Source organism: Malus domestica, chromosome 17 (assembly GCF_042453785.1).
Source record: "Malus domestica chromosome 17, GDT2T_hap1".
In the NCBI taxonomy this organism is placed as follows: domain Eukaryota; kingdom Viridiplantae; phylum Streptophyta; class Magnoliopsida; order Rosales; family Rosaceae; genus Malus; species Malus domestica.
This window is the reverse complement of record NC_091677.1, coordinates 29,548,560-29,576,369: the sequence shown is the minus strand read 5'-3', so window position 1 is coordinate 29,576,369 and position 27,810 is coordinate 29,548,560. Positions and strand designations below refer to the sequence as shown.

General features: G+C 37.7%; 1 protein-coding gene and 1 long non-coding RNA gene across 3 annotated transcripts in view; one reads left to right on the top strand and one right to left on the bottom strand.

Annotated features, from left to right (window-relative positions):
• Nucleotides 1-16,323, top strand: part of LOC103417373 (uncharacterized) — a 39,520-nt gene extending 23,197 nt beyond the window's left edge. Inside the window, exon 3 of the long non-coding RNA XR_011578410.1 lies at nt 15,394-16,323. This is a non-coding gene — a long non-coding RNA (uncharacterized lncRNA). The remainder of the gene's footprint in view (nt 1-15,393) is intronic.
• A 646-nt stretch (nt 16,324-16,969) lies between these two features.
• LOC139193879 (UPF0481 protein At3g47200-like) lies at nt 16,970-26,462 on the bottom strand. 2 transcript variants are annotated; one of them, XM_070817683.1, is made up of 2 exons: nt 26,263-26,462; nt 16,970-18,666 (listed from the first exon to the last, which is right to left on the bottom strand). In XM_070817683.1, the coding sequence occupies exon 2, from the start codon at nt 18,637-18,639 to the stop codon at nt 17,224-17,226; it is 1,416 nt and encodes a 471-aa protein (XP_070673784.1). In that variant the 5' UTR covers nt 18,640-18,666; nt 26,263-26,462; the 3' UTR covers nt 16,970-17,223. The 2 variants fall into 2 exon arrangements, with proteins under 2 accessions (XP_070673784.1, XP_070673785.1); XM_070817684.1 differs by having other exon boundaries at nt 16,970-19,076; nt 26,031-26,358.
• Nucleotides 26,463-27,810: the final 1,348 nt, after the last annotated feature.

Sequence of the window (27,810 nt, the reverse complement as noted above, 5' to 3'; positions counted from 1 at the left end):
CAATTGACATGGCATTTAAAAGCATAAATCCATTTAAAACCATTTCTAGGAAAATGGAAAACATATATACATATATATAGAAAGCCAAAAGCCCACTCACCTGGAGTTCACACTACAACTTCCTAGCACAAACATTGAGGCGTCACGAACGATCGTTGCCTAGAACAATTATCAAACCACATCTCAGAATCCTTATCAATAGAACATGTAACTTACATAAAACACATCCCCAAGGACGTTCTAGAGTGATTTGAGACCCATTGACCAAAAGTCAACCGTCGGTCAAAGATCGATGGTAGAGTCTACAACCCTACATAACTCGATCTGGAAGATCTGCACATTGGATTTCTGATCCGTAACTTCCAAATATCCAAATTATGCTTCTAAAACATCATACTAAAGTTTCATTACGATCCAACGGTTGGATCTCCGCCAATTGTAAATTCAAGTGGCGGTTAACGTTTTATTTTATGAACTTACAAACCCATTTCGGGAGGATCCGTATGTCAGATTCTCCATCCGTAAGTTCCTATGGTTCTCAAATATTATGTACTATAACTTATTAAAGTTTGGTGACAATCCAATGGTTGGATCGTCGATTCATATGAAATTCAAGTGAGGTACCTTAATCAAACTAGGTTCACAATAATCAAATCACATCACATCATACGGACAACAAATCTGAGATCAAGATATCAATTTAGCGTAAAATAGCATCAGTGGCCCACTGGCCACGCGTCGCTGCAGGTGGCGGTCGGCCGCCCCGACTTGTCGGAAAATTTAACTATTTCTAAAAATTCTCAAATTTTATAGGAATGAAGATATCAACGACTAGAGCAAGTTTCATACATGTAACTAAAGCCAATTTGGCCGGGAAAAGTCTCAATTTCACTAAAACCCGTCAGAACCCTAGAAATGGGTGAACCCTGATTCTTCCTCTCCGGTGCTTTGACGTCCCAAATCTTGTTTAGGTCTTGTTTCTGGGCTCAAGAAGAGCTGGATGATGGTAGTGGTCGACGGAAGGACTTGCAGAAACAACGGATTCCATTGCTGTGGCTCGGGACACCCACGACGTAAGTTCGTCAGGAAATGGGCCAATTCATCTCGAATTTAGGTGGAAAACTGAAGAGGGAGTAACGTTATGATGATTGGTAAGGGTGGATTCTCTCAATTTGTCTGAAATTTGACGAATTTCGTTGGAAAAATCAACCGGGTCGAGCAAGGTTGTCGGGTCAAGTGGGAACCGGTTCGATTCCCCTCATTCTTCTTCTCCCTCTATTCCCTCATTTCTCTCTTCTCTGATTGGTCACCCTTTCATATCTCATTTTCTGATTTCCTCACCTCTCCCTCCTTTCTCTCCTTTAACTATCATCTACACCGCTCTTTTTTTTTCCTTTTAATCTAGGCCACACAGGTGGCTTTCCAAATTTTGCTTCAAAAATTTGGAGCTTTCTTGAAATTAGTTAATTTACTAAAATGCCCCCAACTTTAAACATTAATATCTCATTCGTTATAACTCTAAATTACGTTCTGTTTGAGCCCACGCGTTCGTAGCGACAGGTACTACTAGGATACGCCAAGAAAACAAACCTTACATGACATGACAAGATGGTCCACAAAAGTCAACATCTTTGCCTCGAAGGGCATTTTCGTAAATTCACATCGTTACATTTGTACCGATCCAATCATACTGAAAATTATGTACCGAAATTTACGAACTGATACTTTTGTACCTATGAGTAAAATAAGGTACCTAAAGTTATGTACCGATACATTCGTACCAATACTTCTATTCCTATGAATAAAATAAGGTACCGAAAGTTATGTATAAATTGTTTTTGTATTGTTGTTGAATTTTTTTTAATAGTATGAAATTGAATTTTGAATAAATTTTTATCTCTTAATATGATTAGAGCACAAAAAAAAAAATTATGGATGGGTGAAGAATTCCGAATGGTAAGTTTATAAATAATAAATGTGCTATAATTACTTAAATTTGATAAGTTTTAAAAATAGGGACTTATATTAGCTAGATTTTAAAAATCATTTAGGTTAAAATTTAAAAATAATCTTATTAAAGTCCTAAAATCTAAAAGCCCCTAGAAAAAAACTTAAACAATGAACCTCATGAGCATTACAAATGCATGTAATTTTGGATTTGTAAATATAAAAGCCAGTGTCAGTGAGTTTAAATCTTTTGCATCCATTTTGTATGTGGTCTGTATAATTAATTGACAAGTGTTAAATTTATGAATAAAATCTTTAAGGAGGATTGAGTTTATAAACACATATCAATCAATGATTTTTTTTTATTTTTTTATTTTTTTGTCAAGGGGTATATTTTATTAAACATCAAACACACACGTACAAACAAACAAAGTCTCAACTTGCACTTATAAACAACCATAAGTAAGAGATAGTCGACAACCAAGAGAGAGAAGCCAACCACCTGTATGAAGTTATGAGAAATCTCTGAGTGGCACTGTCAAAAACGGCAGATAACAAGGAGAACGTGGTGGTGTTGGAAACACCCGAGTAGGTGAAAGCGCCGGAACACTACACACGAACTCAACAGAAAACATGGCTAAAGATCGAAGCAAGGAAGAGCCGGGAAGAGGTATACCCTCGGGGTTGAGGAATTCGATAGGCCGAATTGAAAAATTGGGAGAACCACCAGTAGATGCAAGGAGAAAAGAAGGAAAAGAGAGAAAAGATGACACAACAACCGACCCCAACTGAAACTATAGCTCGTGCCACCGAAGATATTTAGATTTGAAAGTGTCACATAAGGAATGAGAAGGATTCTCACTTCATAGAGAAGAGCTCACAGATGAGAGCTAGCTAGTTACGTAGCTGCAACGATATCATCAATGATAAGCTATAAAGAAACCAAACACAAAATAATCGCAAAAGATTAAAACTTGGACTCCCTATTGCACCAACAATTATGCTTCCCTCAACAGTCTCACACGTAGCAATTGAGAGAGAGAAATAAACTCTCATATGATCATCCACTGCCACACGCTCTCTCTCGTCGTTAATTGACTTGAAAGTTGTGAAATCCCGTCCCCGGAATTTCCAAGATCAAATTGTCACGCCCCGATCTCGACATACTTCCAAGATCAACACGTGACGTCCCTAAATGCCCGTACTCAACATACCCCGCCTTTTGGATATGTACAAAATATAATTCAAGATCCAGATGCATAATAATTTTGTGTATACTTTATGGCTGCATCTAACCTCTTCGTTAGATTGTCTACGTACTCTTAATAGGGATCAAGCCATTCGTAGTTCAACATTCAATACACTTCGACGTTTATCACAATACGTTCAAATCGAAAAGCATAGCATTCCTCAATCAATTATTAGAGCTTAACAAACATGAATTATTCGATTCAAACTACATAACAACCCACATGACAATCAAGGTTTCTATTTCATCCATCATATAAATCATTATAGTTCAACATAAAATCGCTATTCATATCATGTAATATATCAAAGAATCAATAAAGCACAATAGTATCCTCTAGTCGCAATGATCACTGATCTAATCATATTAATAACAATCATATTCAACATCCTTCCACAATCATCTCAAGTAACCCATTACATGATATCAAGGAGGCACGATATTAACATTTAATTATGTTAATCAGTCAATCAGATCACACCTCAAGCACAAAATTAATAAAGGACTTCTATATAAATCCCCTGCCTGGATTTCAAGTAATAACTTGATCATTCTAATTTATATTTACAAGATCTATTATGGGTAATTTCCATTCACTCGAATCCAGGGTACAAGTTATGGAAATGAGCAAGAGTAGGGATTCCGGACCACTCAACGAAATCCAAATCAAGATACGATTTCGGACCACTCAACGGAATCCAACCACATCGGGTTCCAGATCACTTAACGGAACCAAAATTATCAATCGGTTTCTCGCATGTAAAATTTGTGTCAACGATCACAATCTATAAACATCAAGTACAGAATCATGCTTTATGAAATCATAATCAAGTCATTGACAACTTCGAGGAGTCACCCAAATATCCAACGACTTTTCTAATTCAAAGCACAAGATTCTCAAAATCCATCGTTTATATGTACATTAAAAACTAGGGCTAGATGGACGCAGTTCAGCCGAAGCCTACATCTTTGAAGCTATCTTAATCCAAACTCAATGAAACCCGAGGTGGATACGATCTCGGACCATCACTGAATGGAAATCCGAATGGATACAATTCCGGACCATCACTCAACGGAATCGCGGAGTAGGAGGGATTCCGAACCATCTCTCAACGGAAATATGAGTGGATACAATTCTGGACCATCACTAAACGGAATCGCGGAAGGCCAACAATCATATATACAACGGCTCAAAGAAATGAGATAAGCACAAGTTACTTAATTTACAAAAGCTTAACCAAGGGGAATAAGACACAAATACTAAATTTAGAACGAATCAACGAAGCGGGAGATGAAACATGTTTGTACCATACTTGACCAATCCAGAAACTACTGAGCACCGGTCAACGCTATATTGTCAAGGATCCATAAGAGTTTCCCTCCAACCAGGAGGCCAATCACAGCGTGACACGTGTCGACATTAGAAGCCAATCATAGCGCGACACGTGTTAACATCAGAAGCCAATCACAACACGACCCGTGTCAATGTCAAAACAAAGCTAGAAACTCTATTCTATAAAAGGAGATCATTCTCCCACAATATTTTCTAATGTTATTTGTACTAAATCATTCACTAGTACTCACTAAAGAAGAGCTTGAACCTATGTACTTGTGTAAACTCTTCACAATTAATGAGAACTCCTCTACTCCGTGGACGTAGCCAATCTGAGTGAACCACGTACATTTTGTGTTTGCTTCCCTGTCCCTATCCATTTACATACTTATTTACACTAGTGACCGAAGCAATCTACCGAAGATCACAAACTTAACACTTTCTGTTGTACCGAAGTCCTCACTGATTTTGTGCATCAACAAAACCATATCGAAGCAACAAATCCCCATCACCACGGGTTAACGGTCTACCACTAGTCCTCACATTTCATCACAACATCCAAGCAAACCAATCAAACCATATTTCAATATGTACATGTCAAATCTCATTTCATAAACTTAAATCAATGGCTAAGCATTAAAAATAACAATTCAATAGAAAACATATTTATAAAACCAAGTCATATCCACATAGGATAACAATTACAAAAACAGGGTAATCACCAATATCACATATATTAAAGTCACTCACCTGAGGTCGACACTAACGCACTCTAGCATGGAATTCAAGGCATCAAGCTCTATCACCGCCAAAAACAAAGAACAAGTCCACATTTAGATTTCTCTAGACAAATTCACATACCCAAAACTCTCATAAGTCTCCCACAACGACATTTAATGAGAATCAAATTGTCGATCAACGGTATGGTCCATGATCTTACATCACTTGCTCCGTAAGATCCAACCACTAGATTTTCATGAGTAAGTTCCTAAGGTCCAACAATTGATAACTATGGTTCTCGCAAAATTGTGTGACGATCCAACGTTCAGATTGTCATCAATCACACAAACAAGTGGTGGTCCAATTTGAGCACCACACCAAACAATTGAATTTCGGGAAACCGAGCTAGACATAGGTTCATAGGGTCACTAAAAGGTATTTGGTACTTAGACAACACTCGTGGACGGTCCCACGCACCGCCATACACGATGGTTGTCAAGGTGGAGGGTTTTGAAAACCCAAATTTTCAACATTAATTAAATGAGCTCACATTTACGTGGTAACTAGAACTCAACAAGGGAAACACTTTTCAAAACTATGCCGATGACCAATTCTAACCGGAAGCCTTCCAAATTCACCAGAGAAAACCGGGTTTCTAGGGTTCTAAACACTCAACTCTAAAACGAATACGAAAGCACAAAACAAGCATACCAACTTGAAGATTATGAAGAGTAGATGAAGTTTCATACCTCACTCGAAGGAAATGATTGCCGGAATCACCGGAAAAATGATAAAACCGCCAGAAACCCATGGAACTTTGCTGCCTAGAACTGGAAAAATGGATAATAAAATAGGAAATCTAACAATACAGAGATTTAGGGCTCGCCAAGAGCTTTCCATGGACACCAAGATCACCCAAAACGGAGATCGGATGAAGGAGATACAAGCAGGTCAAGTTTGTGGGTTAACGGGTCCAATTCACCCCAAAAACGGGTTAGAATCATATCCCTCTCCTTCTTCCTCTCTTTTTTTTTCTTTCAGAAATCTCCCATTTTTAAACTCACTTAACCTTTAACTCACATGTGGGAATTAAATAATTCTCACAATCTATAGTTCACAACTTCAAACGTCCGTAACTATACCATTATAACTCGGACTCGCAAACGGCTTTCGCCTATGCGTTCGTGGGTTCGAGATCTATTAAACAAAACACTGGTTAAAACTTCAAAAAGTCAATGAAAGATAAAGATTGATTACGAAAATTAAAACCCGATAACTATTCGATTTAATTCCCAAAATTTACGGAATTAAAATTAAGTAATAAAAAGGACGTAAACGTGAAATACGAACTTAAATTACGAGATACATAATGAATAATGAAATTTCGAGGACGGGATTTCACACAAATAGTTATCAGGTTTGAATTTTTGTAATCAATCTTTATCTTTCGTTGGCTTTTCGAAGTTTTAACTAGTGTTTTAAATAAATCTCGAACTCATAGGCGAAAGCCGTTTGCAAGTTTTAGTTATAACGATATAGTTACAGACGTTTGAAGTTGTGAACTATAGATTGTGGGAATTATTTAATTCCCACATGTGGGTTAAAGGTTAAGTTAGTTTAAAAAGGGGACCAATCAGATTTTTTTAGGGGAGAGAAAGGACCAATAAAGGAAGGGGACATTTTCTTTTTCCCCATTTGGTCAACCCGTCCCAGTCGAATTCCGGCCAATCTTCACTAAATTTCAGGCCATTCTCACCCCCTCCAGCACCTGTAACTTGTTACACAACCTCTCATTTACCAAATTTGCTCAAAAATCAAGGGTTTTTAAGGCCAATTTTGGGTAGAACTCCACCGGAGAACCCGGGGGTTCTAGACGGTGATTCGTCGTTCCGGCGGGTATCACTATTTATCATCACCCTCAATCAACTTCCCTTGGACCCAGGAACAAGATCCAACTGGTTGTTGTGGCGTTGGAACACCAAGGAAGCCGAATTGAAGAACACCCATCTTAGGGTTTTCGATGGGTGCGAGCCAATTTGAGGGCCTTCCCGGCCAAATTGGACTCGACCACAGGTATAAAGTTTGCTCTACTTGTTGAGACCTTCATTCTTGTACAATTTGAGAATTTTTGGAAAAAGTCACATTTGCCTATGTGTGACATTCGATTTAAGAAATGTTGTTGGTTGAGTATAGTTTCGATAAGGTCCGCCACTTGAATTGTGAAATCCCGTTCCTGGATTTCACTATTATAATCTACATATTTGTATTATTGAGATTTTATATTATTTTTGAGAAATTATATTAATTTATTTGGATTTAGATTTTAATTAAATTAGTTACAAAGTTTGAAGTTTGGAAGGTAATTATAAAAAATTCGTTGACCTTTTGAGATCACAAGTAACGTTTTCGAATAGGTCTCGAAGCTACGAGCGCATAGGCGAAAGCCGTTTGCTAGTCCAAGTTATAACGGTATAGTTACGGACGTTTGAAGTTGTGAACTATAGATTGTGGGAATTATGTAATTCTCACATGTGGGTTAAAGGTTAAGGGAGTTTAATAAAAGAGGGAGGGACCAATTAGAAAGAAGGGAGTTTTCTGAAGAAAAAAAAAAAGGAAGGATGGGTCTGATTTTTTTGACCTGTTTTGGGGCGTTTTCGACCTATAAAACCACAAACTTGACCCGCTTGTATCTCTTCATCCGTTCTCCGTTTTGGGTGATCTTGGTGTCCATGGAAAGCTCTTGACGAGGTAGCAAAGTCTCGTGGGTTTTCCGGCGGTTTTGTCATTTTTCCGGCGATTCCGGCAACCATTTCCTTCAAGTGAGGTATGAAACTTCATCTAATCTTTATAATCTTCAAGTTGGTATGCTTAGTTTGTGCTTTCGTATTCATTTTAGAGTTAGGTGTGTAGAACCTTAGAAATCCGGTTTTCACTGGTGATTTTGGGCGGTTTTCGGTTAGAATTTGTCGTCGGCCTAGTTGTGAAAAGTGTTTCCATTGCTGAGCTCTAGCTACCATGTAAATTTGAGCTTATTTAGTTAATGTTGAAAATTTGGGGTTTCTAACCCTTCACCTTGACTAACCCACGTGTTGCGGTGTGTGGGACCGTCCACGAGTGTTGTCTAAGTACCAAATACCTTTTAGTGACCCTGTGAACCTATGTCTAGCTCGGTTTCCTGAAATTCAATTGTTTGGTGTGGTGATCAAATTGGACCGCCACTTATTTGTGTGATTGATGACAATCCAATCGTTTGTTCGTTGTACAATTTTGTGAACACCCTAGTTGTCAATTGTTGGACCTTTGAGAACTTACAGATCAAAAGTCTGATGTGCGGATCTTCCGGATTGAATAACCTGAGGTTGTTGACCTTAATGGACCTACATTATCGACGGTTGATGTTCTAGTCAATGTGTTTTACTCTAGGGTGTCGCTTATCTCTAGTTTGTTGTTGAGGCTTGATAGAGCTTAGTTGGCTCATCACAATGAAGTGTCGTTTCCAGTTGACGTGTCTCGATATATGTATTAGCGGCATCATATTGAGTTATACTTGTTTATTAAATGTACTTTCTATTGAATTGTTATCTTTATTTTTTTAGCATCGATCTATGTTTATTAATTGTGAATCGACTGTAGCTTGGAAACGTTTATGAAATGTGGTTAGATATGTATGATTAGTATGATGTATATGATTGTTTTTATGACGATGTGAACCCAAAATCTTATGAGAAGTTTATGTAGAATTTTTATGCTTGTATGATAAGATAATGGTCATAAGAAGTTGATAGTGCAAGTGATTACGATGTAAATCATAACAGATGAGATAAGGGTATGTGAGTTGTGTGTTGATCTTACTACACCATGTAGTAGTTGTACTTTGATGGTCCTGCTTGGTATATCCGCATTGGGGGACCATACGCATTCTAGGAGTGATCATACTTGGTATATCCGCATTGAGTGATCACTACCTACCTGATTATCTTGACCCTGCCTAGTTAATCTTCATCGAGGGGTCACTAGTGGTCCTGCTTGGTTAATCTGCATTGGGGGACCATACTATATATGAATCGCGCTTGGTTAATCCGCGTTAGGCGATCCTTATGGCCATGTATGCTTAAGAGTGATCATGCTTGGTTAATCCGCATTGGGTGATCACTTTCTAACAGTTGTAGGAGTGACTCTGCTTGGGTAATTCGCATTGGCCTCTTCCTATTTGGTTACTTATGTAGGCTTTAGCCGAACCGCATCCCTCTAGCCCTAGTTTTTAATGCACTTATGAACGATGGTTTTTGGGAATCTTGGTTGGTTGAATGGGAAAAGCCATTGGATGTTGGGTGACTCCTGCGGAGTTTTCAATGACTTGATTATGATTCCATAAAGCATGATTCTATACTTGATGTTTATAGATTGTGATCTTGATTATGATTCCATAAAGCATGATTCTATACTTGATGTTTATAGATTGTGATCGATGGTCTGTTTTTATTGAATATCTCATACTTGAATTATTGTCACTCACTCGAGCTCCACAGCTTATCCGAGTTCCGTTTGGCTAGTGCACCATTTCCATGATGTAGGCATTGATTTTACCTATAACAGGTCTGAGTAGATTGTGGGAAACCGCTTGATATTTTGGTTCCATTGAGTGGTCTGGAACCCGATGTTGTTGGATTCCGTTGAGTGGTCCGGAATCCTTACTTTCGCTAATTCCCATAAGACTAGTCTAGAACCCTAGATTTGAGTGAATGGGAATTACCCACAATGGATCTTGTGAATACAAATTAGAATTACCATGTTATTATTCATAACCCAAGTAGGGAATTATGTAGATTTCTTTAATTAAATTCGTGAAATGATATGCTATCTCACTGATTGATTAACCTAATTAAATATTAATATTGTGCTTCGTGATTCCTTGATATGTTACAAGCTATGGATTGAGATATAATGTTGGAAACATAATGATTGGTAAGATGTAGTGAAATGTGATTTGATTTGTGTATTGGAAATGGTTGTAACATGTGATTGAAATGCTTATTGAATTGCTTGGGTGATGTGAGGTCTGGTAATAGACCGATAACCCATTGTGATGGGGATTTGTTGCTCGATATTATTTCGTTTCGTTTAGTCTTCGTGAATTGACTAACTTGAATCATGTCTTGTTCCTTCGAGCCGTAGTTATGCTTCTTGGAGTTCCGTTCGATTCTGTTGAGTGGTCCGGAACTGAGTTCTGCTTGGATTCCGTTGAGTGATGGTCCGAAATCGTATCCTGATTTGGATTCCATTGAGTGATGGTCTGCAATCCCTTCTACTCCGCGATTTCGTTGAGTGATGGTTCGAAATCGTATCCTGATTTGGATTCAGTTGAGTGATGGTCCGGAGTCTCCTTTGGTGCTTTGATTCTGTTGGATGGTCCAAAATCCCTTTTCCAGAAATATAGTCTTCGACCAAACTGTGTCGCTCTAGCCCTACATTTCGGTCTATGATATGTGATATTGATTGATGTGATTGTGAATGATGTTGGTTGTGATTGTTGCCATTATGATTAGACTTGTTGACTAATGTGGCTAGATAATAACATTGTGCTTCGTTGACCGTTTTGAGATGTTGCATACTATGATTTGCGGTGATATGTGAAACATGATGATTTAAGTGATGGATGAAGTGGAAATGTTAATCGTCATGTGGGATTGTTATGTTGGATATCATTGTATTTGTTATGATTAGACTTGTTGATAAATATGGCTAGAAAATATGTTGTGCTTCGTCGTTGTTCTTTGATATATCGCATAATATGCATTGTGGTATATTGTTGGGACAAAACGTTTTATGTGATGGATATTCGATTGTAGTGAAATAATGAACTACGAATGGCTTGATCCCTATTGAGGGTATGTAGGCAGCTAACGAGGAGGTTAGATGCAGCCATAAAATATACAAAAATTTCTATGAGATTTGGATCTTGAATTATGCTATGTGCATATCTCGGAGGTGGGGTAGGTTGAGATACGGGTATTTGGCGATGTCATATGTCGATCCTGGACGTATGTTGGGATCGGGGCATGACATGAATATTCTATCAATTGATGATCTTACCATTGAATTGACACCAAATTTTTAGTATGATATTGTAGATATTGTTTAAGGACCTTAGGAACTTACTAATAAAAATCTAGTGGTTGGATCTTACGGAGCAAGTGATGTAAGATCATGGACCATACCTTTGATCGACGGTTTGATTCTCATTAAATGTCGTTGTGGGAAACTTATGAGAGTTTTGGGTATGTGAATTTATCGAGAGAATCTAAATGTGGACTTGTGCTTTGTTTTTGGCGATGATAAAGCTTGATGCCTTGAATTCCGTGCTAGAGTGCATTAGTGTGGACCTCAGGTGAGTGACTTTAATATATGTGATATTGGTGATTACCATGTTCTGTTATCCTATGTGGATATGACTTGGTTTTATAATTATGTTTTCTATTGAATTGTTATTTTTAATGCTTAGCCATTGATTTAAGTTTATGAAATGATATTTGACATGTATATATTGAAATATGGCTTTATTCGTTTGATTGGCATGTTGTGATGAAATGTGAGGACTAGTGGTAGACCGTTAACCCATGGTGATGGGGATTTGTTGCTTCGATATGGTTTCATCTTCTGCTTCATTGATTCGTTCTAAATTTAGTATTTGTGCCTTATTTCCCTTGATTGAGCTTTTGTAAATTAGGTAACTTGTGCTTGTCTCATTTCTTTGAGCTGTTGTATATATGGTTGTTAGCCTTCTGCGATTCCTTTGAGTGGTGGTCCGGAATCCCTCATACTCCACGATTTTGTTGAGTGATAGCTTGGGTTTCATTAGTGGTCCTGCTTGGTTAATCTACATTGGAGGACCATACTATATATGGATCGTGCTTGGTTAATCCACGTTGGGCAATCCTTATGGCCATGTATGCTTAGGAGTGATCATGCTTGGTTAATCCGCATTGGGTGATCACTTCCTAACAGATGTATGAGTGACTCTGCTTGGTTAATCCGCATTGGGGGGGTCATTGCCTACTTAGTTACTTTCTTAGGGTGGCGCTGCTTGGTTAATCCGCCTTGGGGGGCCACTTCCTTTTTGGTTACTTATGTAGGCTTCGGCCGAACTGGGTCCATCTAGCCCTAGTTTTTAATGTACGTATGATCGATGGTTTTTGAGAATCTTGTGATTTGAATTAGAAAAACCGTTGGATGTCTGGGTGACTCATTCGGAGTTTCCAGTGACTTGATGATGATTCCATAAAGCAAGATTCTATACTTGATGTTTATAGATTGTGAGCGATAGTCTGTTTTAATTGAATATCACATACTTGTATTATTGTCACTCACTCGAGCTTCGGAGCTTACCCGAATGTCTGATTTGCCCAGTGTGCTATCTCCATGATGTAGGCACTGATTTTACTTATGACAGGTCTGGGTAGATAACAAGAAGTAGCATGGTATTTCAGTTCCGTTGAGTGGTCCGGAATCTTTGCTCTTGTTCATTTTCATAAGGTTAGTCTAGAACCCTAGATTTTATGAATGGGAATTACTCCCAATAGACCTTGTGAATATAAATTAGAATTACCATGTGTATTACTCATAATCCAAGTAGGGAATTACATAGATGTAACATCCCACATCGTCCCGGGGAGTGATCCTTAAATGTATATTCCCATTCCTACCTAGTATGAGGCCTTTTGAGAGCTCACTGGCTTTGGGTTCTGTCGGAACTTCGAAGTTAAGCGAGAAGCTGGCCAGAGCACTCCCATGATGGGTGACCCACTAGGAAGTTGCTTGTGAGTTCCCAGAAACAAAACCGTGAGGGCGTGGTTGGGGCCCAAAACGGACAATATCGTGCTACGGTGGTGGAGCTGGCCCGGGAAGTGATCCGCCCAGGCCGAGATGTGACAAATGGTATCAAAGCCAATCCCTGGCCGGAAGTATGCCGACGAGGACGTCGGGCCCCTAAGGGGGGTGGATTGTAACATCCCACATCGTCTAGGGAAGTGATCCTTAAATGTATATTCTCATCCCTACCTAGCACGGGGCTTTTTGGGAGCTCACTGGCTTCGGGTTTCGTCAGAACTCCGAAGTTAAGCGAGAAGGTGGCCAGAGCACTCCCATGATGGGTGACCCAATGGGAAGTTGCTCGTGAATTCCCAGAAACAAAACCGTGAGGGCATGGTCGGGACCCAAAGAGGACAATATTGTGCTACAGTGGTAGAGCGGGCCCGGGAAGTGATTTGCCCTGGGCCGAGATGTGACAATAGAGTTCTTTAATTAAATTCGGGAAATGATATGTTATTTCATTAATTGATTTATGTAGTTGGAGATTAATATCGTGCATCTTGGATTTATGGAATTGATTAATTGACGTGATCGCGGAATGAAGTTGGGTTTGATTGAGATTATTATGATTAGATTAGTTGATCATTGTGACTTGAGAATAATATTGTGCTTCGTTGGTTCTTTGATATGTTACATACTATGAATTGCGGTATTATGTGAAACAATGTGATTTATATGGTGGATAAATTGGAAAGCATCTGTGTGAAAATGGCATACCGGCGTGCATGATAAGGTGATATTTGTTATTTAGAGTTAAGGTTGATGTGTAGTGTGGTACTTTATGAGTTATGTTAGAAGTATTTTACAAAATGTTCCAGAGCTTGACGAATAGTGAACTACGAATGGCTTGATCCTTATTGAGGGTACGTAGGCAATCTAACGAGGAGGTTAGATGCAGCCATAAAGTAAGCAAAAAATTACTTTGAAAATTGATTCTCATGTTCTGATTTGCCATATCCCGGAGGCGGGGTATGTAAGATATACGAGTATTTAGTGATGTCACGTGTCGATCCTGGACGGATATCAGGATCAGGGCGTGACAAAAGTAATAAAATATGGTCTCAAAATTGAAACAAAAAGGAGAAAACATAAACCAAACCTTCGGCCTCCTGTTGATAGAGAATAAGTGTCCCATGCATATATGGATCTTTAAAACATCACCCTGTTTAAGAGAAAAAAAAAGCCCTCTTATTATTATCTGTAGCATTATATGGATCTTTAAAATAGTAATGCAATACATAAAGTCATTCAAACAAAAAGGTTTCATATCCTTTGAATCAAACATACATATAGATTATTATTAGCCCACATGTCATAACTAATTATTAGTCGAACATGCATATAGATTATTACAGCTTCCATGATAATATGAAGATCCCCATTAGGAATCTTGCCTTTGTTAGACCTTATAGGGGTGAACGATATCATCTTCCTAGAGGGAAAAAATAGATATTTAATCAGAGACATTCATCCCTAAGGTGCACAATAGAAAGAACTTGTGGTGTTTGGAAAAACAGACGGACAATGATTCGTCTCATGCGAAACTTCCCTTTTGAAAAACAGGTACAAATTGTTGTTGCTTCAATGACCTTGCATAATTTTATTAGAAATCATTCCATGACAGATCAAGAGTTCCAACCTTATGATGATGATGATGAGCTACTTCTGCCTGGACATGAGGAAGATCATAGAGATGAAGAGATTGCTGATGAAAATTTTACTCATAGGCGAGAGTTAGATGTTGAACAAGAAAGAATTGATAATCTTCTTATATCTAGTTAATACTTATTTCACATTTAATTATCATGCAACTATAATGTGTTTTTTTTTTTAAGAAACAAACATATATTCTTAATAAGTATGTATCATTTTGTTAATGATCATTATTTTTTTAATTGAATTTTCAACAACACTTTAATCAAGTTGCATGCTAATTATATACAAAAAAAATACTTAAGAAAAAATTATTGAGAATTATTAAGGAAAAATGCTTTTTTATTTGACAACCAAACACTCTATTTAATATAAAAAAACACTTCTATACAATATAAAAATCACTTAGTGGTTGCATGCCAAACAATAAATTGCTTCCTCGTAAAAGCGCCATGCAAAAGTGCTACAAACAAAAAGCACTAGTGAGTAAAAGCGCTTTCTAGAGTAGCACATCTAAATGAGCACATAGTTATTTGAAACAAAATGTCTTTTCTTTCCCATTGTTTTCCCCTGCACTGATAAAGAATATTTGATTTTGACCTGTTGGGGTCAATACTTGCAGGCTAAATGTCATTCATCTAGAGGGAAAGGAAAAAAGAGAAAGGGAGATGCGGAACCAAATTATCGAGGAAGCTGAAGAATTTAAGGCGGGCTTTCTATGAGAAACGGAAGCTCAATTCTAAAACCCATCATGTTGTTCTACATCTTCTGCAGTCCTAATTCTCTCACCCTCCCTCCCTCTGCCTTTCTTGCTTGTACGTGCATTCTACGATCACCATCGGTGCTTCATATCTATGGCGTGAATTTGACTTTCCATGTATCTGTACCTGGCCAACCAAGAGAAGTTCCACAAAGAAGCTGACAAATGATTCCTCGTGAGGTTCCTAATATTGAGAAGAAGAGAGGGAAGAAAGATCCTGACAAGCAGCCCCCAATTGTTTTCACCAGGGCCCAAAACCTGGTAAACCGACTGATCTTTCAAGGATGCGGTAGATTTTCCTGAAGTTGAAACAGAACCCTCCGCCACACATGATGCCGCCCCCACCTGCCAAAGATGGCAAGGATGCAAAGGGAGAAAAAAAAGGAAAAGATGCAAAGGATGGAAAGGATACAAAAGATGCAAAAGGAGAAAAGGAGGAAAGGATGCGAAGAATGGAAAAATTAATTCACCAACCGCAGCTGGAGCTGCAGCTGCAAGTGCACCTGTTTCATCAAAACCAGAGGCTCCTGCTGAACTAGAGTGTGAGCAACATTCGGAAACCCTAACTCCTGCAGAGTAATGATCCTTCATTTTTTTTTTTTTGTTCTTTACATTATCTTTGAGTCTAATGCTTAGAAATTTACTATGAAGAAGAAGAATAAACACAATCATTCTACCGAATGGAATGTACAGACTGCAGAGTTTTCTTCCAAACTTCCTCTAGGGTTTTGCAGGCTTGCTTCGTAAGCAAAACCACCTTCATCGAATTCAACGCTATCACATTTATTTTTTTGTTGAGTTTTGGTTTCAATATTTGTTGTATATTTCATTATGAATGTTACAAGAGAGTAAAGGCAACTCTTATAGAGAGCCAAAAGAAAGCTACAATAGATTGTATGATAACTACACAAATACAATCCCTAAAATCTGCCCTAACAAGTGGAAAAGCAAAAACCAAATTACAAATAAAGAAGCTTTTACAAGCAACTAAGAAATGTTGATGTAAGGTGAATGACAAGCTATGGAAAGTGAGGTTGATGTAAGGTGAATGGCAAGCTATGGAAAGGTTGATGTAAGGTGAATGACAAGCTAGCCTATGACTTTAGCTAAAGTGAGGATGACAACTCATACATACAACTCATCCATACAAACTGGTTTCAATATTTTTGAAAAACGTGCCTTTGACCGGACAAATTTCATAATCGAAATCACTCAATTTCTTAATCTTTATTTGAATATCACTCCTAACAAAAAAATCTTTTCAATCGGAGATTATTTAGTAAATGTATAGAACAAATCAATGTTATAGATACCAAGTAATATATTCATAATAAATTGTTGAATCATGATAAGGAAAACTAATGAAAAAGGCTTGAAAACTTTGAGTTTTAATGATAAGGACAAAATAAAGGGTAAAGTGAATAGTACCAGAATTGACTTTTTAGTGTAAAAATATGGTTTTTCGTTAAAGTGAACAGTACCAGGTGCTTTTCGTTAAAGTTCCCTGATAAAAAATACCAAATAGTTTTACAAATTATCCAGAAGTTGAAAACAATAAATGGCAAGGTAGTTCCAAACTGTATGACTCGCACTTAATCAATTACAGCACTGCTTTATTTCATAACTTTGCCTGTAGTCACGCAAGTCTTGTTGAATTTTTTGTCCTCCGGCGAACATTGACCGAGTGGAAGGTTACTGCTTGTAGTAGGCGAGAACACTATATAGGGTCTGCATGGCGGTAAGAATGACAATAATGATGACCGCATTTGAGATTGACCATATTGACGATGGATTGTATAGATAATCCCTTTTGATCCTTGCAAGCCAACGCCTTAGCCAACGATCTTCATTATATAAATAAATGTTGAGGGCGAGTTGAGAGTAAACGAACGAGATGGATGCAGTGTCATTGCAAAGCTTATTGAACAAAGAAACAGTGTCCTCCATGCCCAACTTGGTTATTACAATTCGTTTCTGAAGGAGAGAGTCTAAATCTTTGGTAGACTTGATAAGCTGCTTGAGCAGCATGGCATAAGACAAAATGTAATGGGGCTTCATTGAACACCGTTCGTAGGCTATGAGGTTTCTCAAGACACATTCTGTGTTGGCCCCAATTCTCATACGTGGAATTTCCATAACTCCATTATTCACGTTGAAGGTTATGCCCAACAGCTCTGTCTTTGTGGACGCAAGTTGAAATTTGACTCCAATCTCCTCAAGCTGTGTCACTGAGGGAATAGGATCCCAAAATCCATAACGACGTGGAAGGTCCTTATTCCTCGATAATGATCCAACAAGCAAATCTCTTGTATTGTCAAGTAAATGTCTGAATTGCCATGTCTCCCTTTCATTATCCATAATTTCTAAAATTGAGTACTCTTGGATCATCCAATTATGCATAACATCGGCAATTAATCCCGAAGTTAGAAAATGTACAGAACACTTTACTGATTCTTTTGTGAGGTTGAATAAACAGTCGAGAACTTTCCACGGAAGCTGGTTTTCAAGCAGGAACAAGTCGTTTTGAACTATCGATAACATCTCTGGCATACTGAAAACATCACAATATATGGAAATCGGATTCATTCCGCGGATAAGTTCTAAAAGAAAGCAACCATCGACCACCATCATTTCTACAAACTTATCGCTACTCAGATGATCAACAAACCCTTCGTCATAGCAGTTACGAAGAAACTCTTCTCTGCTTCTAATTTCTTTGACAAACTTCACCAAACTGGTGTCTGTGCGTTTGAGGAGGCATTGCAAATTCCATAGCTTAATTTGTTCCATGGCTTTGAACTTTTTAACTCCGTGGTGATAGGGCCCGATTGGAACCACTTGTGGGACAAAAGCATTTTCATTGTCCCTACCAAGTTTATTAGGGACTATGAATATGCAAGTAGGATCTGGTTCTGGAAACTCCTGGGGAAGCTTTTGTTCTATGAGGGACGCTAATAATTTGTCTTCATTTGTTTCATTTCCGCTCAAAGTTTGGTTACCCACATCACTTATTTCTATCTCACATCTCTCTTCCTCCTCTCTTACTTCAATTACGGAGTGACCTTTGTTTGCACTGTTGCTCTCCTTAACTAAGTATGACATCGTCATCTCTTTCCAACTCCAAATGTGACTCACCTAATCAAATATTATATATTAACAAGAACAAAAATTACAAATAGTGTCAATACGTTAATTAATTAAACTGCCGAATTTATTATTGGTACCATACAGAAATTTTATAACGTCAGATTTATTTAATGTATTTATTGAATAATGTAGTAATTCACTCAGTATAGAACATGGATTATACTAATGTCTCTTGAGTAATATTCTTTTTTTTATTTAATTATTGGAAAATAAATTAAAAAATATAGAATATGTCAATGAGGATGGGTTTGGCTTAACCTCCAAGCCACCATCCTTCAAATCTCTTCCTACGAGTTCGATTCTTGCAAGCCGTGTAGGTGAGAGAACTACGTCGGTTTGATTTTTATTTCTAGCACAAAGTACATAAGCAATTTAATTGGGCTAGATGCAACCGAATTCTTATTGATTTTCAAGGATTGTATATTATTTCTTTCATGCAAACATTACAATTGTTCAGCCGAATATAAGGAGATGAACTCTCCTTGAGTTATGCCACAACCGGTGGACTCCTAAGGAAAGAGAACAAATGATTAACCACTTAGAAGACACAGTTGAGTGCACTTGATTAACCACTTAGGAGACACACTTGAGTGCTCTTGAGTAGTTGCTTTAACCCTAACCCTACACACTTGATTAACCACTTAGGAGACACACTTGAGTGCACTTGAGTGGTTGATTTAACCCTCCAATACTCCCCCTCAAGCTGGATCCAGAAGATTTATGGATCCAAGCTTGGACAAAAGTCGTTGAAACTAGTGAGAAGCTAAGGGTTTGGTGAAAATGTCGGCCAATTGATCACAGCTTCTGGTATAATGGGTCTGAATCACTTTCGACTGGACTTGTTCCTGAACATAATGACAGTCAATTTCAATATGTTTCGTCCTCTCGTGAAACACTAGGTTTGATGCTATATGCATTGCTGCCTGATTGTCACAAAATAAAGACATGGGGAGAGTTGTAAACACTCCTAAGTCGCTCAAAAGGCCTTTTAGCCATATCAGCTCACACGCAGTGGAGGCCATTGCACGATACTCGGCTTCAGCACTTGAGCGTGTGATGACATTTTGTTTTTTTGCTCTTCCATGTGACCAAATTTCCACCAACAAATGTACAGTAACCTGTTGTGGACTTATGGTCGATTGCATTTCCCACCCAATCAGCATCGCAATATCCCATGAGTTGTGTGTTTTCATTCTTCTTCATGATGATGCCACGACCCACAGACCCTTTTAAGTAGCGTAATATCCTCTTAATAAGGTTAAAATGCTCAATTGTGGGAGAGTGCATGAATTGGCTTACGACACTTACGGAATATGTGATGTCTGGTCTGGTGATTGTTAGGTAGATCAACTTACCAACAAGCCTCTGATAATGGCGTATATCAGTGAATGGCATGCCCTTCAAGCTAGGTTTGAGCTTGCTATCTAGAGGAGTAATTGTAGGTTTGGCATCTCTCATGTTAACTTCCTTGAGCAAATCCAGGATATACTTTCTTTGATTTAGAAATAGTCCATTGTGAGAAGTTGCCATCCCTATGCCAAGGAAATACTTCAATACCCCCAAGGTCTTTAATTGCAAACCTTTGTCTGAGTGACTGTTTGAGTTTGAAGATCTCTTCAGCATTATCTCCTGCAATTATTAAGTCATCGACATAGATCAACACAACCAATCTGCCCACAGCTCCAGTGCGAACAAATAATGAGGAATCGGCATTGCTTCTTTTGAAACCAACACTTGTGAGAATTGAGCTTAGCTTGCCATACCAAGCTCGGGGGGATTATTTCAGTCCATAAATTGATTTGTGCAATTTGCACACTAAATCATGCTCATTGCTTTGAGAGTGCCCTGGTGGCAATTTCATATAGACTTCTTCTTTGAGATCACCATGTAAGAATGCATTATTCACGTCCATTTGGTACATGGACCATCCCTTATTGACAGCCACAGACAATAGAACCCTAACTGAGTTCATTTTCGCAACAGGGGCAAACGTTTCTTTGTAATCTACATCGAAAGTTTAAGTGAATCCCCTAGCCACCAACCTTGCTTTATGCCTCTCAATTAAGCCATCTGAATTGAATTTGATCTTATAAATCCATTTACAACCCACAACCCTTTTTTCCTTTTGTAAGTGTGGTTATACTCCATGTTTTGTGTTGATCTAGAGCTTTAAGTTCTTCTTGCATTGCTTCTTTCCACACTTCTTTGTTGTTAGCCTCATGGAAATTCTGAGGCTCACTACAACTTGCAATGTTACTTAGGAATGCAACATGAGAGTGAGTCACCTTTTGGTATAACGCATAATTGGAGATTGGATGTTTGGGTTTGTAGGTGACGAAGTCTTGAAACCTTGGTGGAGGTTGTCTTTCACGCATTGGATTGCATCGTGGGGTTGTTGTGTGAGTTGTCTCACACTCGTTCACATCTTGAGCCACACTGTGAGGATCATCTTGATTGTCACCATCTTCATGCGTTGTACCAGTAGAATGAGGGCCTTCATTGCCACTTTCAGTGAGTGATGCCTCAGTGTTGACATGGCTAAGAACTTTATTTGTTGAAGCATCAAGGTCGATTCTTGGTAGAGGAAACACCTCCAACATACACTCTCTTTGACTTGTAGTTTCAAGTGACTTACTGAAAAAAGGGTCAGTCTCATGGAATCGAACATCTTTAGACACAATCAATTTCCTTAATTGGGTATTATAACACTTATATCCCTTTTGTGTAGAAGAATATCCAAGGAAAATGCATTTAACAGCTCGATGGTCCAATTTACCTCGATGATGAGGTTGAATATGTATAAAGCAAATACAGCCAAAGACTCTAAGGTGTGAAAGATCGATTTTCCTACCTTTCATGACCTCAAGGGGTGATTTAAACTCCAAGACTCTGCTAGGTAACCTATTTATGATATAGGTAGCTGCCATGACTCCTTGGGACCAAAATTTCTTTGGTACATTCATTTGTAGCATTAGTGCTCTAGTTTTTTCAAGTAAGTCACGATTTTTCCTTTCGGCTATGCCATTTTGTTGAGGTGTGCCAACACAACTTGTTTGATGCATGATGCCATGAGTGCTCAAATATTGTGTCATGATATGAGATGTGTATTCGGTGCCATTGTCAGACCTTAAAGTTTGAATTTGAGAAGTGAAATGGTTTTTAACAAGATTATGAAAATCCTTAAAAACTTCCATAGCTTCATTCTTAGATTTTAGAAGGTACAACCATGTGGCTCTAGAGAAATCATCAACAAAGATCACAAAATACTTATAACCATCAAAAGATTCTAAAGTTGGTCCCCATACATCTGAATGGACAAGTTCAAAACACTTACTAGCTCTGGACAAGGAAGAGTTAAAAGGTAATCCAGTGGCCTTAGACAAGTGACAAGTTTCACATGGAATTACATCCTTCCCTAAGTTTGGAAATAAAGTTGACAAAATGGGTGGAGAAGGATGAGCTAAACGTCGATGCCATAATTGGTTATCTTGGATAGAGTAGGACTTGGCTTGAAACCCTCTGGGATTACTCTTCGATATGTAATAGAGACCATCTAGATAAAACCCTTCACCAATCGTCTTCTTGGTGGCACATTCTTGAAAAACAACATTGTGAAGGGAGAATATGGCTAAGCAATTTAAGGTATTTGTGATTTTTCCCACATATAGGAGTTGAAATGGAAAGGAAGGAACATATAAGGCCACCGACTCAATTTCATCAAATATTAAGTTGATTTTTCCCTTTCCTAAAACCTTTTCATTTTCACCATTTGTAATTGAAACTTGGGAAGGATTTAATAATTTTTCAAACTTATGAAACTTAGACACATGGTTGGTCATATGGTCTGTGGCACCCGAATCTACAACCCAAAAATCATGCAACATATTTATATTAAGAGCAGTTTTGAAAGCTTTCATGATACCTTGCATGTCTTCTTGAGGTATGTGTTTCGTGTCGGCCAAGAAACCAACAAACTTGCCTAGCAAAGCTGTTGGGTTTCCGTCTTCAACGTTGTCTATTTGGTCACTTCCAGCCCCTCCTTTCTTTCTTTGAAGATACAATGCAAACTCATTTATGAGTGCAGTTGGATTAACTGTGAAGTTCTTGACTGTGTCAGACACATTGGAAGAGGAGGCAGACGCATGATTTGCTCGATGTACAATACGATTCACTCTTTGTCAACCCTTGTTGTCCTTCATGAAATCAGGCTTTAATTCTGGATGTAAAATCCAACATGTCTCCTTAACATGGCCCGTATAGTTGCAGTGTTGGCACTTCAAGTTTGGATGCTTCACTTTGTACTTCTTCTCGTTGATTAGGTAGGCCCTTGCTTCAGATACATTGGCCTTTGTACCAATGTTCATGACCTTCCTTCTTACTTCTTCACGTTGAATTGTTGCACAAATACTGGTGAAGGAAGGAAGTTCAGTGTTCATGAGTATGTGGCTTCATAGGTCTTCATATTCTGAGTCGAGACTGGACAAAAGTTGAAATATCTTGTCTTCTTCTGCTCTCTTCCGTAGCAAAGCCGCATTAGTGGTATGAGGGTGATATATTTCCAACTCATTCCACATGTTTTTCATGCTACCTAGAAGTTGTACAAAGGGCTTACCTTCTTGTTGCAGGTTGGAGATGTCCTTCTTTAATTGGAAAACTCGTGCAGCATTGTTCTGACTGCCATACATTTCCTTGACAGTCTCCCATAGCTGGAGTGAAGATTCAAAGTAACTGAATATTTCAGCTAGTTTACGTTCCATGGAATTCAGGAGCCATGACATCACCAGCTGATCCTTGCTAAGCCAGGATTCATAAGCTGGTGAGGAAGCATCAGGAACTTCAATGCTTCCATTTATGAATCCTAACTTGGACCTTCCACCTAGGGCAAGCGATACAGCCCTCGACCAAGGCAAATAATTAAACTCATTCAACAAGACTGAGCTTAATCTTTGATTTGGATTGACATCCACCTCAGGCATATTCATGGAGGAAATAACCAGTGACCTTTCAGCATCAGACCCAATTGGATTGTCTTCAGCCATTTTGAAGATTGAACACGTTCGGATGATAGTAAAGCAGAAGCAGGTTATTTTTCATGCTCTGATACCATATTGATTTTCAAGGATTGTATATTATTTATTTCATGCAAACATTACAATTGTTCAGCCAAATATAAGGAGATGAACTCTCCTTGAGTTATGCCACAACCGGTGGACTCCTAAGAAAAGAGAACAAATGATTAACCACTTAGGAGACTGATAGGAGCATATTTATGCGACTTAGTTAGCTTGTTCTTGTGCATTGTGTTGTTATTTCTTAGTTAATTATGTATTTTAAGCTATTTTCGTGTGTTTGTAGGTCATAATAACAAAGTTGGCAAGAAAGTGCATTTTTGAGCATTTTAAAGCATTTTTTAGCCAAGATTGGATAGTGCAAGCATGGAGACATGAGGATGGACGTTTTTGAATATTTGAAGGCTAGAAATTAGCATGTGTGTGTGCAAGTGTGTTGACCTACAACTCCAAACATCCATCCACTACACCCATTACATCCACTCATTACCAAACACTCATCCACTACACCCATTACATCCACTTATTACCACAACACTCACCCACTACACCCATTACATCCACTCATTACCAAACATTCATCCACTACACCCATTACATCCACTCATCCACCCACTACACCCATTACATCCACTCATTACCACAACACTCACCCACTACACCCATTACACCCACTCATTACCAAACACTCATCCACTACACCTATTACATCCACTCATTACCAAACATCCACCCACTACACCCATTACATCCACTCATTACCACAACACTCACCCACTACACCCATTACATCCACTCATTACAACTCCATACACTCATCTCCCTAGCCTATAAATACATCCACCCTTCACCATAATTGGGGGAGATCTATCCAAAGACACTACATTCACATCTTACAACCTTCATCCAAACACTTTCATTCATCCTCACATCCATTCCTTCATACAAACAAACCTTCAAACACTCACTAACACCTTGTGCCGTAGCAAAGGAAGGGAAGGAAAGTGCTTGGATGTGCTTGCTATACAACTTGGATCGTTGGAGCGTTTAGGTGTTTTCTTTCTTTTGTTTTCAATGTCTAAATTTGTTTATCTTTGCTTTGTAAGTATGAGAAACTAAAACCCCCTTAGCTAGGGGGGAATTCGAAACCATGTTCATGCTTGCAATATGATTTGATTACTTTTAGTTGTGATTCATAAGTTATGAATTCAATTTACTTATCCATTTGAATTAAAACTGACTTGTGTATGTTGGTTGAGAGTGCACGCTTAATTTCCATGCATAAATATGATGCTAGGATATAAGGGAGTTTCACCTAATCGTTATGAACTTATATTCACAAGTAGTAAAGGTTGTTCGTCACAACCGTGTTAAGTAAATTCTTGGCATAAGTTTCATGCAATTCATAGTTACAAGTGTTTCGTCAATGCTTATGATTTTCATAGAACTTAATGATTCTTGCTTATATCTCTATTATGTAATTCATGTAGGGAACTTGTGGGGAATGATTTGGGTTGTTGTATGCAATCATCCAATTCAATGAAATTAGGAAAATCTGAGGATTAATTTAAGCGTACCTAATTAATCTGGGGTGTTGAGGTTCATGGTTTATTGAAAAGCAACTGGAAATCGTTTTATATGCAAGTGTATCATGTGTGGAGAAAGACCCTCTAGCTAGCCGATCATCCATAGTTTAACTCATCACCCATCAATTCACTTAAATTTGTCTAAGAATCTGTTTAAATTATTCTTGCTTTGTTTTCCTTATTTTCGTCCAAAACCACAATCCCCTTTATTTTATTAAAGTCGTATTAGTTAGTACTTGTTTTAGATTGTGTTTTAAGTGTTTTAAGTCAAGATAAAATCAATTTTCGTCCAAACTTTGTGTTAGTGGCAGAAACTGCCTTAGAGTTGTTTTTAGGCAGTTTTGAGTCTCTATAATCTGTTTTGAGTCTTGTAAGTTTAATTTCATGCTTTTAAGTTTGTTTTCACATATTTAAGTCAGTTTCAAGTGTTTTAGCAATCCCTCCTAATCCCCGGTCTAGAACGATCCCTACTTACATTCTTTACTACAATTGATAACAAGAGGGTTTAATTTGTGTGTTAAGTTAATTTTCGCATCAGAAACACATTTGAGTGCACTTGATTAACCACTTAGGAGACACACTTGAGTGCTCTTGAGTAGTTTCTTTAACCCTAACCCTACACACTTGATTAACCACTTAGGAGACACACTTGAGTGCACTTGAGTTGTTGATTTAACCCTACTTCCAATAATTCTACAAATAGTGACGTTTGTACTCGCGAACAAAAAAGTCGCATAAGAATGAAACGGTAGTCTGGAATTCGTTAATTTGGCTAAATCATGACCTAACTGAGTTCCATTTAATATACACGATTTTCCAGCATATACTATAATGAAAAATAGAAAGAAAAAGGAAAAAAAAAAGCAGAAATTTCATACTAATAATGCCTCTAAATCTTATATTTATAGGCAGTTGGTAGAAAAACTTACCAGGATGATCCAGAGATGACTATATATTCAGGCTGAGAAACTTATGAGGTCGAATGAAGAATTCTTCGGCTCCCCTCCCTCCCACAGAGCATACATGGATCTATACTTCTAGTTCCAGACTCGTATATAATGTGAGGAAGAAACACTTTCTACTGTGCTGCCACTGTCAACCATGTGTCAATTGACTTGCAAGTCCTTTTACACTATTTCATTTCATTAAAGTCTTTCTATTTTCCCCCAAAAAAGAAAGAGGAAGAAACTCTAGCCACGTACTCTCGTCTCTCTTGCTTTACTCTCACTTTTTTGCCCTTTTCATTTCTTTTTCTTTTTCTTCTATTGCTTTACTCTCACTTTTTTGCCCTTTTCATTTCTTTTTCTTTTTCTTCTATTGGTAATTTGTCTGGTCGTTCTGGTTTTCATTTGATTGCTTGTGAAATGAGCTTCGGTTTTCACCGTTTCATTGCGTTGTGAGAAATTTTATTCAAAACCAGAGATTTTATCTTATGAAATTTAGGTTAAAATAGATGACTTCTTTTTTTTTTCTTTTTTTTTAACGATATATTTATATGAAGGAGTTGAGAAAATAACTAGTATCGATTTCATCGTCTACAAGATTCAAATCTAAAATATCTTACTTCCAAGTGAATATAACAAATTGTAGACCCTGTTCTAGTTTCTAAAGGTGATGTTTGGTTTGTGATCGAGGCGGCATTGCAAATTCCATAGTTTAATTTGTGAATTTCTCCTGCATTATGTGAAAGGGTTGAGGGAATAAATTGTATTAAGAGATCTTAGGTTCGATTCTCATCAAAAAGTAATTTGAACGACATTATTACTAAATCATTGTGATATTAATCCCACTTCCTTTCTCTTAACGTGGGTAATATCGTTTAAAAATTAAAAATTAAAAAATTAAAAAATAAATAAATAAAAAAAAAAAACCTCTTCATCCATGAAGGTCAAACTTAAAATATCTTATTTACAAAATGAAAGACAACAAAGTATAGACCCTTCTCTAGTTTGCCACGTTTCGATTATATCGAGTCGATAACTTAGTTTGTTCCATAATACAAATAGTTTTTATTGTTTGGTTTGAATACAAAAAGCAAATCATGGCAAGGCATATTCAAATTCCAATCATGGTAGTTATGGAGTAAAATTAGTTAAGACACTTTTGGAGTGCCACTTAGTAATATGGTATTGATATGAGAAATGTTAAAAGGATTCCTTCAAAAGTGAGATTTTCCAATATTTCACACTTTAACGTCAATTCTCGTGTCAACATTATAAATCAATGTGCCAAAAACAAAAGGTGCCAAAAAGCCCATAAAGAGTTCTACTTTTGAGAGAGCTTCCTTAGCCTTCCTCGTAATGATATTTATCTTCAGTTGTTAGTGAAAGAATTTTAAGTTTATATCTTCATCCCTTACTATAAATAACAAATTCAATCCAATTATTTTCTCTATATTATTTTATTGTAAATATATTGTTATATAAAAATAAAAATAAATAAAATAAAAGGACAACTTTAGAGTTGGTAGGTTTCCA

Excerpts from the sequence above, each read along its gene's own strand:
- LOC139193879 (XM_070817683.1), bottom strand. The coding sequence starts at position 18,639 with ATGACGATGTCATACTTAGTTAAGGAGAGCAACAGTGCAAACAAAGGT.